This window comes from Protopterus annectens, chromosome 1.part0 (assembly GCF_019279795.1).
Source record: "Protopterus annectens isolate FY-2018-M chromosome 1.part0, PAN1.0, whole genome shotgun sequence".
Taxonomy (NCBI): domain Eukaryota; kingdom Metazoa; phylum Chordata; order Ceratodontiformes; family Protopteridae; genus Protopterus; species Protopterus annectens.
In genome coordinates, this window is record NC_056725.1 from 1,850,918,193 (window position 1) to 1,850,940,141 (window position 21,949).

Consider the following 21,949-nt stretch of genomic DNA (forward strand, 5'->3'; position numbering starts at 1 on the left):
GACCCATTATAGAGTACAACACCCCTTTTGGTATGTACCTCACAAGACATCTACAACAACTGGAAAGGCTGCAGAAATACCTCACAAAGAGGATTACTGACCTCAAACAGATGCCCTATGCAGACCGTCTCAAAAAACTGCAGCTTTACTCTGTCGCATATCGCCTACTCAGAGGCGATCTCTGCCTAACACACAAAGCTATGTCAAACCCAGAGCTTTTGAACATGCTCCACTTAAAGAAATCCCAATCCCTCTGAGCTACATGCTCTAGGGACCTAAACCTTGTCACTATAATAAACAGAACATGCTGGAGGGATAGATTCCTGTCCCAAGGACTTCCCATACTCTGGGACAAACTACCTATTGATATCAAACAAAGCTCCTCATTAGCATTCTTAAAGAAAAATCTTGATGATTGGATGGGAGATAGGAAATTCATCCCGGGGATCACTTCTGTGGCTCTGCTCGACAGTGGCACAGGAAAATAATTTTCTTGGGTGGCAAAAGCCAGGGTACCTTTTGGCTAGACTTATATAGGCCCTAGGGCCAATAGCCTAGTTCCTACCTATGAACCTATGAACCTATGTAGTTTTTGCTGACCCACTTTCTTACCACATCCCAAAGAAAGGCTAGTAGGTGACTTGTGACTCGACCAGTTCTAAACTGACTGCAGAGTGTGTGAGTGTGTGTGTGTGTGTGTGTGTGTGTGTGTGTGTGTGTGTGTGTGTGTGTGTGTGTGTGTGTGTGTGTGTGTGTGTGTGTGTGTGTGCGTGTGTGTCTGTAATGGGCTAATGTCCCACTTATGTCTGGTACTCGACTTCGGCCCTTTGCACCCCATGACTGAATTCAGCTCTCCATGACCATGAGTAGGATAAAATGGCTGTTAGAAAACTAATGAATGAAAAAAAACAAATGAATGAATAACCCAGTTTAAAACTGTCCATTTTCAGAAAGAATGTTCCTAAGCTCTTGTTTTGGTTTTCAGCCAGTTTGTAAAGGGTTCTCTCTTCAAAAAGGTTTGGAAGTGTCTCATTAAGTTTTTTAGAAATGATACTGGCATGTGTACCTATAAAATAACATTATATTGTGATTCTAGCTCCAAAGAAAAAGCAACGCTGCCTATTTACTGAATTTTAATGAAAAAGACTTTATTGTTGTTTTATGCCACAACATTTAAAAGGAATGAAATACAAATTTCATAAAAAATGCACATTAATTTTTGACTGAATTCATAACAGCATTATATGTTTATGTTACTGTAGGCTTTATAGTTGTTATTCTAAACATAACTAATGACAGCACAGTTTTTTAAGCTGAATGTTTTCCAAATGTTTGCAATTTCTAATGAGCTTTGGCCAGCTAAGACCTACATATAATCAACTGGATTTATAAGTGAATTTAAGTAAATCTTTATCTGCACTTTTTTCAAACAATACAGCATTTAAATGTATTTATTTGTGTTGCATTGAATACTATCTAGCTGGAAGTTGTGGCTCGCTCTGTTTTTTCAGTTAATGCTTGTTAGAATTCCTAAATAGCCAGTGATAAGTGGGGGTAGTTCACTTCATTGTTATTCGGTTTCTGCCTTATATAAGTGGTACATTTTGGATTATTTTCTGCTTAACCTCTGAGCTTTGGCCAGCTAAGACCTACATGCAATCAACTGGACGTATAAGTGAATTTAAGCAAATCTTTATCTGCACTTTTTTTAAATAATACAACATTTAAATTGATTTATTTGTGTTGCATTGAATACTATCTAGCTGGAAGTTGTGGCTCTGTTTTTTCAGTTAGTTCCTCACCCACCCTCCCTGCTTTTGTTTTGGTGTTAATCTTGGTGGCTTTGAAATTGCCTGCCCCTCTTGTAAATTTGCATTTGGATACTCCTCCTGGACCCATCTCATTTGCTCACTCAAAAAAAAAAAAAATTGCAGTTTTTTCATCTGCTTTTACTGTATTTGTGTTTCTTCCTACTTTATTTTGCTTTTACATCATCTTAAAAGTACTCAATTGTATTTATTACTGCGTGGTGTAACTATCATTCTAAGCCTTTTGGTTTAAGCACTTGGGCTTCAGACCAGTTGTTTTACATTAAGAAGGTTTGTGGTCTGCACTGCTGTGGCAGGACAGGTAGCTTACATCCTTCTAAGTTGGGAACTGCTAATTGAAGGCTTTAATTTGCATTTGGATACTCCTCCTGGACCCATCTAATTTGCTCATTCAAAAAAAAATTGCAGTTTTTTCATCTGCTTTTACTGTATTTGTGTTTCTTCCTACTTTATTTTGCTTTTACATCATCTTAAAAGTACTCAATTGTATTTATTACTGCTTGGTGTAACTATCATTCTAAGCCTTTTGGTTTAAGCACTTGGGCTACAGACCAGTTGTTTTACATTAAGAAGGTTTGTGGTCTGCACTGTTGTGGAAGGACAGGTAGCTTACATCCTTCTAAGTTGGGAACTGCTGATTGAAGGCTCAGTGTCTGTTATTCTAAAAGTGTATTAGTTCTGGTTTAAGCACTTGGGCTTCAGGCCAGTTATTTTACATTAAGAAGGTTCATGGTCTGCACTCTTGTGAGAGGACAGGCTGGACTCTGCCCTTCTGAGCTGGGAATTTCTGGTTAAAGGCTTAAAGTGCCTGCATATTTGAACTGGTTCTTACTGAAATTGGTGCACCTTGTTTGCTCTACCATAGACTAGATCCAGGCCTGCTGAATCTAGCTTTGTTTGTATAACTTGAGCAGTAATCCAGGCCTTCTTTTTTGGAGAAGGTTCCCCTGCACCCCAGTGGCAGGAGTGTGTAGTTAGAACTTGTCTGATTGAAGACTACAGGAACAGGGCTCAGTTTTGAGATTTTTTACTGGTTAATTGGGTAATTTGTTTAAAAGCCTTTTCTGATTGATTGTAGTCATCTAAAGCTGTTTTAAGTGTATTTTTTACTGTTTGTAGTTGTTTAAAGCTGTTTTAAGTGTATTTTTTACTGTTTTTGCCTTATCTTTTCAAAAAAAATTTTCCTTGTTTCCCACCTTTCTAAGCTAGTATAGTCCAGTTTTCAGGCTAGTGCTGAATTCAGGGCTGTGTTACAATTTTCTGAGTTGTCCATACCTTACTTGGATAGTGGGAGGTTTCTCAGTTCACCTGTGAGAGAGGGAGCTTTGAGCAGCCATCTGTCCCTGGAGGAGTGGTTCCAGCCCAGAAGTTAGTAGTTTATAGACCTTTTTGGGCTTATTTCTATCTCTTTCATTTCCCTGCTGTAAAAACCATGTTTGCACGGTTTTGCACGTCCGGGCAGTACCGGTTAGCTAGGGCTAAAGTTATCCCGGCTCCACCAAGTCTCCTCTTCAGTTTTTCCCTTTTAAGTAGTCTAACTCTCAACCTAAGCACTTAAAAAGCATCCTACAGTCCAGCACTTGCTCAGACCTAATAGCAAGCACTAATATACCCTGACTCTTGATTGCCCAGCAGGGCAAGGCTCATTATTCACCCTTCACCAACCAAGCGACTAAGCAGCTCACCCTACTATTCAGGCATGACCAAAGGGCAATTTTAGGTATACTCTCCAGTCCAGCTCGTGAACATGGGTATGCTGAGGCAATGTTACAACTGCCTCATGTACACAGACAACCCTCTCCTCCTACCACAAAACATTAACATATGCAAAAGATGCAATTATATAGCTAAATTGGAGGCTAAGCTCTCTCCACCCAGGACTGGACCAGGCAGTCATGAGGAGAAGGTTAACACTTGCACCACACCCCCCAGCCTCACATAGATATACTAAACCAGCAGTGGAAAAAAATACACATAAATACACAAAATCATACTCGGAGGCTCTAAATAAAAACATGCAAAAGCATGACAGACCTCCAAAGCAAACACCCAAAAAACCTGCACCTCCCATCACAAACCAGACAACACATAAAACACAAAATCAGTGTGCCGCACAATCACAGCCCTTAAGGCGAAATAATATACCTAACGCACTAGTAATAGGAAACTCTATAGTCAGGCACACTGACGTCCCACTCACTAGCCTGGACAAGGAGAAGGTTACCTGTCGGGAGCCAGAATCCGCCACATAACACAAGCACTCAGGTCACTCCAGAACAAGTACAAATATATCTCTGTCATTGTTCATGTTGGTGTGAATGACCTGAGATGTACCTCCCTGGACTACATGAAAAGAGACATGGAAGAGCTCTCTGATCATGTAGCCCAGGGGGGTATGACCCTGACCCTGAGTAGCATCATGCCCTCACCAAGAATGATACCACAGTATAAAGAAAAAATGACCAATTTCAACAATTGGCTAAGCTTCTGGTGTCATTCAAAGGGGATCCAGTGTCTGTCAGCCTGGGACGACATGTTCGACAAACTGAGTTGCTTCATAAGAAATGGCTTGCACTTCTCACCCCTAGGATTTCAAATACTGGCCAAGGCTCTTGCTGCCACCATAGTGCCTTTTTTAGGCAAGGCTCAAAAGTCAAACCCACCTCCGTTAACAGCACAAATAAAAAAAAATGAGGGTTATGCTACTCAATGCCAGGAGTTTAAATCTCAAAATGCACGCACTCAAAGCACTCCTCACTATGGAGAACGTCGACATCTATGCAGTAACTGAAACCTGGTTCAAGGCTCCACAGAGCACCCCAGCACTACTGGGCTACAACTCATACCACACATTTCGGCCACAGAACATGGACCGAAACACAAAAGGAGGGGGTGTATCCATATTCATCAAGGATATCTACACCTCCAGGTTAGTGGCGCAGCATGATACCTCTGAGATCATCCATGTGCAACTAACATCAGGCAAATCTGCAATGCAAATTGTGGCCTGCTACAGATCACCCTCCATGATGCAGGACCACCACTCCACCTTTCTGGAGACACTGGAAAACATGAAGGTCCTACCGAACACCCTGATATTGGGCGATTTCAATTACCCTACCGTTAACTGGGAAAACTACTCCCAGGTCCAGCACTTCCTGGAATTTATCAACTCAAATGCCCTGGATCAGCTGGTAAACTCCCCTACCAGAGGTGAAAACATATTGGACCTGGTCATCACCAACATAGGTGACAGGTGTTCCACACCGGAGGTCAACCCGTCACTGGTTAGATCAGACCATAAACTAATCACTCTGGATGCCCACACCACACCACCACCTCCAACCAAGGAAACCACAGTGAAAAACTTTTCTATAGCAAACTTCATCTTACTTAAGACAGAAGTGGTAAGTTTCACAGCCTCCTCGCTAAAGGATAACAGTGTCCAATATGCAGGAACCTTTACAAATGCACTCTATGAGCACCTACAAGGATGCATGGATCATGCCATCCCTAGCAAAACCAAGACTCACTCCCCTAAAAGAAGGAAACCAATCTGGTGGACCCCTGCCATAAACAGGCTATACAATAGAAGGAGGAAACTAGTTCAGAAAAAAAGCAAATCCCAAGAAGGAAAGACATCCCTGATCAGTAAGAAACTAAGGTTCCTCATAAAATCCTCCAAGGCTAACTTCAAAAGAAAAATAGCCAGGGATTCAAAAGATAACCACAAAGCCTTCTTTAGCTATGTCAAGAATCTAAGTGGCAACTCACAGATATGCTCTGAGCTAGTGCAAAATAGCACAAAATATACTGAACCCACTAATATTGCCAACATCCTGGCAGATAGATTCAGTGCAAACTTCACCCCCCTCTCACCCCCAAAAGAGCCCACAACAATACTGGAAAAGTGTAGTGTCCCAGAAATCACAGACGCGCAGGTGAAAACAGCCCTTTCAAAAGCCAAAAGCACAGCATCAATGGGTCCAGATGGTGTCCCAGGCTGCGTCTTGCACGAACTACAGAATGAACTAACCCCCCACCTAAACACACTGTTCAACCTCAGCCTCTCCACAGGCTACATGCCCATAGAATGGTGCACAGCAACGGTTATTCTGTACCACAAAGGAGGGGCCACAACTGACCCTGGTAACTATCGCCCCATAAGCCTGACTAGCCTGGTCTGCAAGGCTATGGAGCGCATCATCATGAAACTCATTAACAAAGACATTGGGAACCTCCAAACACTTGACCAGACCCAGTTCAGCTTTGTTAAGGGCAGATCATGCCTACTAAACTGGTTGACTTCTTTGAGACAGTCACCAAGGCCATAAATGAGGGGAAGGTAGTTCACACAACCTACCTTGACTTCACCAAGGCTTTTGACACCATTCCCCACTCAGGAATTATAGAAAAACTCACCAGCCTGAACATAAAACCCTACGTCACGAGATGGGTTGCCAGCTGGCTTACAGAGAGAACTCACATGGTAAGAATAACGGGCTCCAGGTCTGACTCTAAACCAGTCACAAGTGATGCCCCACAAGACTCGGTCCTGGGACCCCTACTGTTCGGCATATACTTCTCAGAAGTACAGGCAAACACAGGAGGACTATGGCAAACCAAGTTCGCTGATGACTGCAAACTGGGAGCCACAACTGACTCTCTGGCTGACACGGACATTCTCCAAAAGGGCCTTACTGAGACGGACACCTGGTGTCAAAGTCATGTTCTCAAGCTAAATGCCAAAAAATGCATAGTCATCTCGTTTGGGAAAAACAAAACACCCATGAATTACCACATAGGTGGCAGCCTCCTTAATACAGAAGAGGTAATAATAGATCTGGGGACCCAGGTAGATAGTTATCTCTCCTTTGACAATCATATTGCCAAAGTAGTTAGGAAATCCTTCTATGTAGCCCATCTAATTACTAAGGGGTTCGCATCTAGAAATAAAGAGGTTATAGTACCCCTGTACTCATCACTCATCAGACCCATCATAGAGTATAATGCCCCATTTGGGATGTACCTCACAAGACACTTCCAAAAGCTGGAAAGACCACAAAAGTACCTCACCAAGAGGATTACTGGCCTCAAACATATGTCCTATGCAGCCCAACTAGAAAAATTCCAACTGTACTCAGTCACATATCGCTTACTCAGAGGTGATCTCTGCCTGACTTACAAAGCCATATCCAACTCAGAATTGATGGACATGCTCCACCTAAAGAAATCCAAGTCAATGCAAGACACTCGCTCTAGTGAGCTAAACCTCACCACAACAATAAATAAAACATGCTGGGGGGATAGATTCCTGTCACAGGGACTCCCCATGCTTTGGAACAAAATTCCTAACTACATTAGGCAGAGCCCCTCACTAACACTCTTCAAGAGGAACCTTGATGAGTGGATGGGTAACAGAAAATGCACCCCTGGGGTCACTTCATTGGCTCTTCTTGACAGAGGCTCAGTTAATTAATCAATGGGGTGGCAAAAGCTGACACACTCTGGCTAGGCTTATAAATTCCCTCAGGCAGATAGCCTAGTACCTACCTATGAACCTATGAACCTAATGGTCATTCCAATCTTAATTTATCCTTACCTACAATTGTCAATGAGCCTATACTGTTTCCAGTTTTCCTTATAAAATATTCAAGACAAGAAAAGTAAATATTCAGTCATATGTGGCAAATTAACACATTAGCACAAAAGGCAGGCAGAAAGAGCAATCTCAAACATCATGATGTCTGTCTGCTTTTGTGTTTGTTTAGGTATAATATTTTAGAGAATTGATGAAGGATTAGCAATAAAACATGAACAAATGTGAATAAAGCTCAGTAAGGAATGCTTCAGAAGACTAAAACTAATACTGAAAAACAGCCCTGCCATCTGGGAATAAAGTCCAAGCTATTAACCAATTTGTGCTACCTGTTTTAACTTTTATGCTTGTGATTGATTGGCCCCAAAAGGTATTGGATCAGTAAGACAGAAAAACAGGAAAATGCTTTATGCTTATCAAATGACATATAAAAATTAGAGTATACCAAAATTATTTATCCCTAGCTCTAAAGGAGGTATAGTTGGGAGGGTTATTTAAATGTAAGCAATTGTTAATGAAAGCTAGTTCTGAAGAAGTCTGCTTAGATGAAAGTGCTTAACTAACTTTTTTGTTATTAAAATCTTTGTATACAAAACTGCAGTTGTTCATCAACTGTATATGCTTCTGCTTACCTTGTGGTCGAGAATGTACTGTTTCAACAAGCACATGGTGGAAGCACAGGGCAAACTACCAGACAGAGTATTTGGAATGTGGGATAGCAGGAGGGCCCAGCTGTACAGGGACAGGAGAAATGGTCAAGACAGTGGAGGCAGAAAACTGTGTAATGGCTAGAAACATATGAAAGACCTTAAGACACTATTTGCTTCCATACATATCATCCATATTTTATATCATAATGTCCTCATAAAAATCTCAAAACCAAACTGCATTGTACAGATTATAACACAGTCTAACACTGATGCTTTTAACAAATGTAATGTTACTAGTTAGCCTAAAGTACTTCTTTGCATATGTATGTGCAGATGTGTGTATACATATATGTGTGCTTGTATGTGAGTTTCTATGTTCTATCATTGTTTCAATTTCTTTTTCATTTGTAGAACTCCATTGTTCATATCCTAGATTATAAATGTCAGTTGTGTTTGCTTCTAAATGTTATTTTTTTTTTCATTTTTTTCAGAGAGGAAAGCTATGATGATGTTGAATTCCCTTTACCGCCCGGCAGTAAGTATCAATTAAAATCGAAATTAGTGCATAAACAACTGCTGTTTTTGGCAAATTTAAAATATGATCATATGTTATTCTACAAAATAAGTGCTCCCAGACATTACTTTATTCTTATAGCAGGACCAAGCATTTAGCCCATGTATTTCACAATCTGCCATACTCATGAACTAAGTGTAGTGGAAATAAAAAGTAGAGTCAAAGTCAAACACACAAAGAAAAGCTGACGTTATTCTGAAGAAAACAAACTGTTCAAAAATAGCATTCAGTCAGTTTAGAAAGTAAGTTTTTTGTAGTGGACAGATCCTCTCACCCTTTCATGTTAAGGGGCAGAGCTTCTGTAACCCTTATTAATATAAACAGCTCTGACATTGTTGAAATACACTGGTCACAGCAATGAAATGCGTGTGTGTGAGTGTGTGTGTGTGTGTGTGTGCACATGTGTTGTGCTCGTGTGTGTGTGTGAGCATGCGTGCATGCACATTTGTATGTATGTCTGTGCATGTGTGTATTTGCATGTGTGTGTGTGTGTGTGTGTGTGTGTGTGTGTGTGTGTGTGTGTGTGTGTGTGTGTGTGTGTGTGTGCGCACGCACACGTGTGTGTGGTGTGTCTTTGTGCATGTATGTCTTTCTGTGTGTGTGTGTGTGTGTGTGTGTGTGTGTGTGTGTGTGTGTGTGTGTGTGTGTGTGTGTGTGTGTGCGTATTTCTGTGTGTATTTTTTTAATTCAAGAAGTGGGTAATAGCAACAATGTGGTCCAAGTTTTTGCCACCTCTGTTATCATATGGAGATAAAGCCCTGACTATGACTCATGCGACCTGTGTTGGATTAGCAGCTGGTGTGCCTGCTGGACCTTGAGTGAGAGAAAAGAGGAGTGATGGGGTTCACCTATCCTCAGGAGTAGGATATGTGAGTGCACACAGTTCCTATGGTTGAATCCCTGGTGAAGACTACAGTACTGGCTTTAAGTCAGGGGCAGGCCTATCCTGAGGAATGCGTCATTCATGAAAGAGAGTGATACACCCTCATAAGTTCATAGTTCATTGAGTACAAAACAATCACTCCACAGACCATTACAAGCCCAGGTAATAATCATATTTAAAAAAATCCCTCCAGCCTCAAGCAAGGTAAAAGAAGACAGAATGGGGAAAAATTAGCCTGAAGATGCCAAAGTTGCCACTCAGCTTGACACACAGAAGTTTGTTTCAGAGGTTGGAGAAACATCGAGATATGAATTTATTACACCAATGTGTCTTATTTATCTGTTGAAGGTTTATTCCATTTACCTGGGTATTTGTGAACTTACATGTACAAAGAAGAAATAGGAGGTTAAATAAGGTTAGCTTTTCATAGCTTGAAAGGCTCGATACAGATCAGCATGGAGCAAGCCATAGGAGCCTGAGTACAGCAAGAGGGCTGCCAGTTTGTCTGGATAATGGAGGGTCTTGATACCATTGATCTTTTTAGTTAGGAATTGTTGAGGTTTCTCAAGCTGAGTGATATATTTAGACAAATACATGTCAAATGGAGAATTATAGTCAATATGTGGTACACTGGGAGATGAGTAAAAAGGAGTTAAGACTTCTTTAGTTCTAGTGGAGACACCTTTGTAAATTAGATAAGCCAGACAGAAGGCCTTCCAAACTACTGCAAAAACATGATGGTCAAGAGACAACAAATTGTCAACAAGAGTGATTATATAGTTTACAATAGTGTCTGATTCCAGGGCTGTGTCACCTCTATAGTATGATGTCAAAATGTTTTGTTTTCCTAAATGAACTACACTACTTTTTAACATTTAATTTGCAATAAATTTCCTCAAAACAGGTGTTATCATAGTTCAACCCAAATTGTCATAATTGTGAGTCAGAGGAAGAATGAATAACAAGATCCAACTTACAGTTATATGCAAACTCAGATAACTATAGGCCTGTAGTGCTAGCCTGAAGGTCTATGAAATAGATGCTATATTGAAAGGGCCAAACACTGAACCCTATGGAACACTACTGGTAACTTTTTTTGCTTTCAGGAGTGGCACCTGGAACTCTAACCACATGGGTTCTGTCAGCAAACAGTTAACTATCCACAGCACTATATATGGCCTTATATTTAGATTTACAAGTCTGTCAATAATGTTATCATGAGAAATAGTGTCAAAGGCCCAGGCAAAGTCATTGTAAGAATTATGTACTGCATAAGTGCTATCCACTGCTTCGGTGACTTTGTCAAAAAAGTAATAAGGTTTAACAGGCAGAACTCACCTTTAACAAAGCAAAAATTATGAGGTTCCAAGCATAAAAGATTTTCAAGGTCCAGATTAATGAGGTCTAGAGCAATAGATTCCACAGCTCAACATGTAAGGGTAGTGAGACTAATGAGCTTCTCTTGTATAATGGTATTACAGTGATTGCTTTCCAGGCTTCAGGAATGTAACCAGTGGAGAGGCTTAGAATGAACAGGTTAAACAGGGGTTCACTGACACTCAGTACAGTCTGAACCCTGAACTTGTTACTGGATGTGAACTATGGGGGGTTGGAAAATACAAAGAAAAAAATTATGTCTGGGGACTGCAAAAAGGATGGCCTCTCTCTGTTAGCTTTCATCCGGGTGTTTGGAGAAAGAATGCACCAGTTATTTGAGCGAGGGTCTAACGGGGCAAAAATCTCAAAAAAAAGTGAAAGGCTTCATTTTGCAAGTGTGAGAAGTGAAATATTTCTGCCTAAGTGGGACAAATGTTTCCTGATTACATCTAAATTTCCAAACAGAACTGGGAATTGTCTGAAGGCATCGGCAAAGCATATAGGCTGTAAAACGCAAAGCTATTTTTTTCAATGGGAGGGTATATTTTTATCAACTGAGATAGTGAGTGACAAACTTTTTTATTCTAAACCATAAATTTCAAAGTATTAGAATTGCTTTTTTGTTTTCCCTCATGAGAGCCAGCTGTGCTCCCCCAGTTATCCTCTGTAGCTGCTTAAACTAAAGGTCACCAGCCTTTCGGATAAATGGGACGGCAGGTGTCTATGGGTCTGAGATCATGAGGTTGAGATGGAAGGTAGCTACCTGCAGCATCATTTATAGTGCATGAAGGAACAATTCTTGTAAAAACCCTGTCATCTAGTGACATGTGTGGGTAGGTGTGCACGGGGTGTCAGTGAGGGGATCATCGTGCCTATGTAATGATGGTTCCTTCAGGTTGTTCTAAATATCTCATACACTGCTAATGCCTTTTTTACTGCTAACATTGCCATCTAACAGGGGCTGTGAATAAGCACACCCTAGCATGCTCCAGCACCTTTTGCATGATAGACATGAGCAGGCACGTACCTTTTTATGCCTCTCCCACTCTTAGTTGGCACCACCAGGAGAGACATGAACAGGCATGTATCTTTTCCATCCTCTCCTACCCTTAGCTGGATCCACCATGAGAGACATGAGCCGGCATATACCTCTTTATCCCCCTACAATCATTAGCTGGCTTCTCAAACCCATGTTACTGCGGCTATGCCAACAATACAATATCTGAAACTATCAAACAGCTAATCTGTAAAGCATAAAGGTCTGTTTTTTCCCCACTGAATAAATACTTATCTATTTTATTTATTTACTCAGTTATTTGTTTATTTAAAAGCTGGCCAAAATATACCAGTCCATGGAACCAGAAATAGTGTAAAGAACAACAAGCTTCAGGATTAAACTGGGCACATAAATAGGATTTCCTAAATATCAGATTATATGAATTACCATACAAAATCAGGAATATTAGAGTATATACATATAGACAGTAGATGAAAAATGTGTACTTGACCAAAATTCATAAAAAGGGAAGTGTTTGATGAGTAGTGAAAATAAGTACATGATAGGGTAAGGTTTCCGTAAATGGTTAGTAATGTTAGTTGTTAGGACAATTAATTGCCAGAATGCTGACTAATAAAGTGAAGCAGTGAGAGAAGTGGACAAACTGACGTAAATTACAAAGAGTGAAATAGAATTATAATTGTATCTCCAAATCATCTACTACATGATGTAATTGTGAAAAAAAAGTTTTATACACTGTTAGATAGGGACCTAATTCTGAAAAGGATTGACATCTAGATTACAGGTTCAAGTTGGATATATATAAATAAATATATATATATATAGATGTGTACATGTGTGTGAGTGTGCATGTTTGTGTTTTATATATATATATATATATATATATATATATATATATATATATATATATATATATATATGGGTATACCTGATAACACCGACACGTCAAAACACCGACAACGAAATAACCGACATGAAAAAAACGAAAAAAAAATTCAAAAACATGAAACTTCACATGCCCGACAAACCAAAATCCCGACAATCAACAAAACAAATACCTTTCGAAAACACACACACAACACAAGCACACCAAAAACCTTACAAACCTACACTAAACCTTACATGCACAACTATCTATGCACTTACCTTAACCCAAACCCTAAGCCTAAGGTCCGTCACTATTGCACACTTACCTTAACCACACCCTAACCCTAACTCACTTAACCCACCCCTAAACCTAAACTCCATCACTATCGCACACTTACCTAACCCACACCCTACCCTAATGTCCGTCACTATCACACACTTACCTTAACCACACCCTGACCCTAATGTCCATCCCTATCGTACACTTACCTTAACATGGTGTTCTCAGTGTCGGGATTCTCAACTGTCGGTCTTCTCCGTTGTCAATCTTCTGGTGTCAGTGTTCTCATTATCGGCGATCTGCGATTTCGGCGTTTTCAGGTAGACCCATATATATATATATATATATATATGTATATATATATATATATATATATATATATATATATATATATATATATATATATATATATATATATATATTTATTCTTGGGTGGCGAAAGCCAGGGTACCTTTTTGGCTAGGCTTGTACAGGCCCTAGGGCCAATAGCCTAGTACCTACCTATGAACCTATGAACCTATATATATATATATATATATATATATATATATATCTATATATATATAGCTATATATATATATATATATATATATATATATATATATATATATATATATATATATATATATATATATATATATATATATATACTAACTGTGAGACCAAACAACTTTGGAAAAGGCATATTTCCTTACTCAAAACTTGTGTAGTCTCACACACACTTGTCAACCTTCTGCTTAGTTGACCAAATCTTGTCAACTAAACAAATGTCAAACAACTATAGTTCAGTGATATTCACTTGTACAAGACCAATAGTCCCTGAGGTGGGAAGATATGCCCTTTCCCTGGGGCTTGTGTGATCTCAGAGTTAGAATATATAATTAGCAGGATGAGGAGTGCAGCGGGGCTTACTCTCCCACAAAAAATTAGTTTTTCATGTTCTGACGATTAGCCTTGTAGCGTGCACAGTAATGTCTTGATATGTTTTTGTTGACTTAAGTATGTCAGTGTTAAGTACATTCACATCTGTGTGTTCCATGAATTACATTAGCAAAGATAATCCTGTACACATATATACATTCAGACCCTCAAAAATAAACACACACACAAACTCCCCAACAAACACGCATACACACACAAACATTTCCACTCATCAGCAAACTCTCCCACACCTGATTACACTCATGGAAACACTCAGTATACACTCACATGCACAAACCAACACACACACACACACACACACACACACACACACACACACACACACACACACACACACACACACACAAACGCACGCACACACACACACACACACACACACACACACACACGCGTGCACACATCGAGACTCTTGTTTCCCTACCTAATGCCCCCATTACAACCACCCATTTAGACACACACACACACACACACACACACACATGCAAATGCATTCATACAGCTTCATGCATGCCTCTATGGACACACATACAAACACGTGTTAACACATGTTCATACACTAACACACACACACCCCAACTTACCTGCACCATGAGTTCTCCCATAGAAGGTAGTCCTTTTTTTCCTTCTAAAGTAAATTTTACTCATTATCACCTGACCAAGGAAATTGGAAGCCATAGACATTTCTGCTGGAGAACACGTTGCTAATTAGCATTAGCCATGCTGCTGGACTACTGTTTTAGCATGCGGCTTTGCCGTAAGACTGCTCTCAATGCTGAATTCCACGTGAGAGGAAATCCTCAGTAGTAGAATGGTTTGTGAACTGGAATGGTATAGTACAATGCTACAACCTTCTAAGTTAGCTATTCTGAAGCCCAGGATTGATCTGCTTTGAAGAGTAGTTTCACAATTTTCTTTACTGCATATTGCCTCTGAGGTTAAACTATTTACATACCAAATTTGCAACATTTACTTATCCCCTAAAGTTGAAAAGATATCAGGATAAACTTTACTCTGATTTTATCCCACTTCAAGGTTAAATCAAGAAACAAGTATTTGTGTTTAGTTAATGCAGCTACTTTGCAAACAACTGCAGTTTAAAACCACATGTATGCAGTATTAGTAAATGAAAATCTTGTAATCTAATACATATATATTTGATACTTTGTACTTTTATGAAAAACAAGAATATACATTATTTAAACTTGGGGCAAATAACTTTCTAGGACATTATACACAGTACATTTCAGTAGAACTCAGATTTTAAACAACTTTCCCATGTGATGGTGCACCAAATATTTTGTATACCAAAGAAGAATGTATTGCAGTGCATTCTATAGTTATTTACTTTTGCTGTATCACAAGTTCATGCAATGTTATACCATGACCCCCCATTAATATTCCAAAACGTGCATTCTGATTGGCCAGCGTGCACGTTGTAAATCGACTTATACTAATGGAAAAAGATCCGGTCACCCGGACTTTTCCATTAGTATAAGTCTTTTTTAAAACACTGTCTCGCTATGTTAAAAGAGTTTAACATAGCGACACAGGTTTAAAAAAAGCAACGGAGATCTCCATTGCTTTTTTTAAAGCTCTCTCGCTATGTTAAACTCCTTTAACATAGCGACACAGTGTGTAAAAAGCAACGGAGATCTTGCTTTCTCTGTTGCTTTTTTTTTTAAACCTGTCTCGCTATGTTAAATGGGTTTAACATAGCGAGACAGCTTTAAAATAAGCAACGGAGATCTCTGTTGCTTATATTAAAGCTGTCTCGCTATGTTAAACCCATTTAACATAGCGAGACAGGTTTAAAAAAAAAAAAAGCAATGGAGAAAGCAAGATCTCCGTTGCTTTTTACTGTTTTGCTATGTTAAATGGGTTTAACATAGCGAGACAGCTTTAAAATAAGCAACGGTATCTCCGTTGCTTATTTTAAAGCTGTCTCGCTATGTTAAACCCATTTAACATAGCGAGACAGGTTTAAAAAAAAAAAAAGCAATGGAGATCTTGCTTTCTCCGTTGCTTTTGGCCACAGCTCTGATGTACTGCGTAGGCATGCGCAGTACATCAGAACTGCCGCAGATACCAGACAGCTGCGGAAGGGCAGCAAAGAGGCATTATACAATGCCATTATTTAAAAAAAGTAATTATTTCTTTTCTTAAATAATGTCATAGTATAATAGCAATAACCCACTTCTGGGTGTGGGTAATGTGGGATTTACCCACGGTTGTCTTTGTTTGGTCCCTCGGGCTTCGCCCTCAGGACCAAACCATGCCAATCGTGGGTAAATCCCGCATTACCCACACCCAGGCGTGGGTTATTGCTATAATAGCTCATGTACCAGTGTCTCACCCATCAACCACTTAAGGCAAACCATAAAACCAAACATATTAGTCATAGGTAATTCCATCGTGAGACACACAGATGTTCCTTTCACCAGGCTGGATAAGGAAAAGGTCACGGTCAGTTATCTGTCAGGTGCCAAGATACGCCATATCACACATGCACTTAAGTCTATCAATAACAGGTATGTTATGACTCTGTCATAGTCCATGTTGGTGTGAATGATTTGAGATGTACTTCTCTGGACTATATGAAGACAGACATGACTGAACTCTTGGACTATGTTTCTCAGGCAGGTATGTCCCTAGGTATGTCCCTAGCCTTAAGCAGCATTTTACCTTCACCTAGGATGATGCCTCAGTACAAACAGAAAATGATTGACTTCAATAATTGGCTTAGTTTCTGGTGTCATTCTAAGGGAATCCAGTATCTGTCAGCCTGGGATGACATGATCGACAGACCTCAGTGCTTTGCCAGAGTTGGTCTTCATCTGTCACCCCTGGGATTTCAGCTACTGTCTAAGGCTCTTGCCACACCCATGCTGCCTTTTTAGGCAGTGCCTCAAGTCTCAAGGACAAAATTCCTGATGTAAAAACTCCATCTAAAAACAGCCTCAAGGAAGACTCATCTTGGAAGACACAGACATTTGTGCAGTCATGGAGACCTGGTTCAAGGCTGTGGAGCACACCTGAGTCATACAGGGTTACACCTCCTTCCACATGTTCAGACCAGAAACTGAAGGCTTAAAAATTAAAGGAGGTGGTGTATCAATTTTCATGAAAGATAAATACACCTTCAGATTGGTCAAACAGCATGATTCCCTGGAGATACTTCAGGTGCAATTAACTGTTGATAGGACACGTATTCAAGTCATTTCCAGCTACAGGACCCCCTCCATGAAACAGGACACCAGCTCTGCCTGTTTAAATCTACTTGAGTCTATTATGATACATTCGAACACCATGGTTTTGGGTGACTTTAACTACCCATCCATTGACTGGGTATATTATTCATGCTCAAACTCACTTGCCCAAAGGTTCCTCAACTTCGTTAACTCAAATGCCCTGGACCACCTGGTTGACACCCCCACAATGGGGTGTCAACATCATGGATCTGGTGCTTACCAATATGGGGGGCCACTGTAGCATGTCCACTGTGAGGTCTTCCCTGGTGAAATCTGATCACAGATCAGTCTCATTTGAAGTAACTATCACACCTGACCCCCCCCCCCCCAGCAACAACTAAACTAAAAAACTTCTCCAAAGGAGATTATAACCTCTTACTGAATGGTATAAATAGCTTTTGTGCACCGCCCCTCTCAGATGGAACTGGCAACTATGCAGAGTTCTACACCAATGCTTTATACAAACACCTGTATAACTGCATTGACTCAGCCATACCAGATGGGACCTGCCTGGTGGACAACTGCCATTAACAAGCTTTACAGTAAGAGAAAGAAATTGCTATCTAATAGTAAGAGGGAGTGATCCCTAAACTGGAAACACTCCCTCATCAAATAAGACTGCTTGTAAAGTCCTCCAAAGCAACATATGAATCTAAATTAGCTTCCTCAACTAAAGACAACCATAAGGCATTCTTTAGTTACATCCATAACCTAAAAGGAAAGTCCCAGATTTGTGCTGAACTGGTAGTTAATGATACTACATAGCTAACCTTTTGGCCGACAGGTTCTGTGAAAACTTAAATCACCTGTTTCTGCCACCTGTAGGCCATGACATCCCTGCCACCTGTCCCCTAAATCGTATCTCTAAAGAGTTGGTCATTAATACCTTGTCTAAGGCTAGGAAGTCAGCATCTACGGGACCTGATAACATCCCAGGCTGCATCCTACATGGGCTCCAACAAAAATTAGCAACACCGTTGGGTACTCTTTTCAGTCATAGTCTAAGCACTGGCTTCATCCCAGCTGAATAGAAAATGGCCACCATTATTCCCTTGCACAAAGGTGATACTTCCACTGACCCTGGGAACTACAGACCTATTAGATCATAAAAGAAGGTGAAAGGCCGAGGTGCCAGAATAAAGCTGTGAAGTTTTATGATCTGTGTGGCGAAGCTGTTTTTGCGGTGTTTCTTTCTTAACTATAGACCTATTAGCCTGACTAGACTTATCTGCAAGGCCATGGAGTGAATCATCATGGACCTTATCAACAAAGATATAGGTAATCTCCAAACACTTTACCCTACTCAGTTTGCATTTGTCAAAGGGAGATCATGCCTGTTAAACCTGCTGGACTTCTTTGAGACAGTCAACAAGGCCCTGGATGAGAGAATATCTGTGCATATAACTTACCTAGACTTAGCCAAGGCATTTGAAAATCCCCCACTTGGGCATCATTAACAAACTCACCCAGCTAAGTATCAGCCCTTATATCATTATATGGGTCACTAACTGGCTCACTGATAGAACCCATATAGTCAAAATAGGGGAATCCACTTCCAACATCAGTCCTGTAACCTCTACTGTTTGGAATCTATTTCTCTGAAGTGCAAGCAAAAACTAAAGGTCTGTGGCTGACAAAGTTTGCTGACAACTGCAATCTGGGAGCAGTCAAAGAATCTCCAAATGATGTCAACATTCTACAAGAGATGAACAAACATATAATTGGTGCCAAAGTCATGGCCTTAGACACAATGCAAAAAAATGTATTATCATCCCTTTTGGTAAGGGTGCTGTTCCAGCTAACTACCACATCAATAGCAACACCTTAAGTATGCACTCAATGGTGAGAGACCTGGGCACACAGGTTGACAGCAACCTGACCTTTAACCACCATGTCTCCACAGTGGTAAGAAAGGCATTCTATATTTCTCATCTCTTAAGTAAGGACATTGCCTCCAGAAAAAAAGACGTTATAACCTCCCTGTACTCTTCCCTCATCAGGCCAATAACTAAGTACAACACCCCTTTGGTATGTACCTTTCCAAGCACCTGCACCAACTGGAGAGACCACAAAAGTTCCTCACAAGGAAAATTCAAGGTCTTCAGCATCTGTCCTATGTGGGTCATCTGAAATCACAGTTACTTTATTCTGTTTCATACAGGCTATTCAGAGGCGATCTCTGCTTTGCATACAAGGCAATCTCTGACCCTGCTTTATTGGAAATGCTGCATCTCTGTATTTCAAATGGAACACAGGTTACTCACTCTAAAGACCTTAACTTGGTATGTGACATTAGTAGAACCTGCTTGAGGGACAGATTTGTCTCCCAGAGGTTACTACACCTGTGAAGCAGACTCCCACTTCTTGTCAAACAGAGCATCTCATTGGCCCTCTTCAAACACAATCTGGACAATTGGATGGGTAACCATAAATTCACCCCGGAGGTTCCACCTGTGTCCTTCTTGGACAGGGGTGATGGGTGCTGATCTTGGAAATAATGGTAGAACTTGGCTAGGCTTGTAAGGGCCCTAGGGTCATTAGCCCCAAAACTTCCTATGATCCTAAACAGACAGGATGTTATTATACCCATAAAGGCTTCTAAAGCATTTACCAATATATATATATATATATATATATATATATATATATATATATATATATATATATATGTATATGTATATATATATTCCATTTGTTATCAAAATGATATAAAATATATGTTACTTTAACATTTTATAAAACTTTCTTAGTGTTTACATGATAATTAATCCACTTGGTTGCATGCAAATGGATCCTTGTCTTCACTGAAATGAGTATAAGACAAGTTTGTTTTGAATTGATGTTATCTTGTCAAGACCTAGTTCACCACAGCTTGTTCTAAACCTTGCAAATAACTGGGACAAAGAAAATGTGCTTAAACTAAATGCTAAAAATGCAGTCATTGTCAAATTTGGAGAGCTAAACTGTTCCATAACATATATCACAGACAACAACTCCTCCAGACTGATTCAGTCATCAGAGAGCTTGGTACGTTCACTGACTATACCCTGTTCATAGACCACCATGTCACAACAGTAAACAGAACATTATTCTCTCTGTTCCAATTAGTATCTGAAGGCATCTTATCTAAATCACAAGACATTATCATTTCTCACTATTCATCCCTTATTAGACAGTTACTCAGTTCATTTCTCTGTTTTTAATGAATTAATCTAAACAACAAAGGTTCCTATCTAAAATTATTACAGACCTGAAGACTCTTAGCTATCAAAACAGACTTGAATCCTTATCTGTCTACTCTTATTTTATAGACTCCTTCTTGGTGAATTATGTTTATTACTTGGGATTATGAAGGATCCTGCCTTCCTTGATCTCCTAAACCTTCATAAAACTAAATGTGCTACAAATACTCATACTAATGATTTACAGTCTTCACCAACAAATAAATAAGGCACACTAACATGAACAGATTCATTTCCCAAAACATACACGATCACTGGAATAAAGTATACATTCATATTATACAGGTAAAATTCTCACCACCTTTAAGGAAAACCATAATAACTAGATATATAGCTATAAATTCTCCACAGGCCTATTGTATCATCCTCCTAAAGGTAGACAGTACCATATGAGGGGGTTCTGGTAAGGTTTCAATGATCCTTGAACTGATATGTCTTAAAGAATATATAAGCCTATGACCATCACCATGAATAAATAAATAACAATGTGAAAGAAATTGTCTTAATGGCATATTTAATATCTAGGAAATAAAAACACACCAAACCTTTGTGTACACATAATAAAGATCATTCCCTCTATATAGTAAAGTGATATGTAAAAAAGCTTTCTCATTTCTCGAGTAATGCTGGTTCTTCAATGTGGAGGGAGGGAGCAATGAGTGTGACACAGACAGCAGGGGTTCATGTAGAGGACCCAAGATATTAGGAGCAAAGGAGGGAAGGAGTAATGAGTGTGACACAAACAACAGGGGTTCATGTAGAGGAACCAAAGTACTGGGAGAAAATAACTATAGAGGGAAAAGTAATAGAATGGGAAGAGGGCAAAAATTTATTTGGACTGCAGGTTAGAGATTCTCTTCCATATTAAGGATTCATATCAGAGTGCAGGCAAAGAGAAATAAATAGACGGGGTCCTAAATGAAAGACCAGCATTGGTAGACTTCTTAGTGCAATCTATAACAGATGTGGCCATTAAAAAAGGAATAATGAGTAGAGCATATAAAATATTGCATGATAGCCATAAGAATCAATCAGAAGAGGTTAGGAAGAATTGCAAAGAGAGATTGGACAAGCAATTCACAAAGAAACAATGGGGGATATATGTATGTCTCCCAAATATGCAACAAAATCTAGAAGATTTAGGATCTTTGCCTGGAAGTGGTAACATGGATATTTTTATACCCCAAGCAGGCTCCAAAGAATCTTTCCTCAGGTAGACAGTAAATGTTGGAGATGTGATGGGGAAGAAAGAGGTAGCTGGGAACATATTTTCTGGGAGTGTAATGAGTTGGCTGTCTTTAAAGAGTCCCTGAAGACTGCTCTGTCAGAGATGCTGGGTGAGCAAATTGGAGTGACTAGGGAAATGATTTTTTGAGCTATGATACAGAGTTGGAATCGCCTACGCATAGTAAGGCCTTGCTGAGTCTATTTATGATGGCT

At 39.7% G+C, this 21,949-nt stretch overlaps 1 protein-coding gene across 1 annotated transcript in view; it reads left to right on the forward strand.

The window, feature by feature from the left end:
- The window catches only part of FYB1 (FYN binding protein 1), a 2,052,110-nt gene that overhangs the window by 1,534,765 nt on the left and 495,396 nt on the right, over window positions 1-21,949 (forward strand). The window contains exon 6 of the mRNA XM_044069852.1: window positions 8,570-8,613. Coding sequence (XP_043925787.1) covers window positions 8,570-8,613 — 44 coding nt within the window. The remainder of the gene's footprint in view (window positions 1-8,569; window positions 8,614-21,949) is intronic.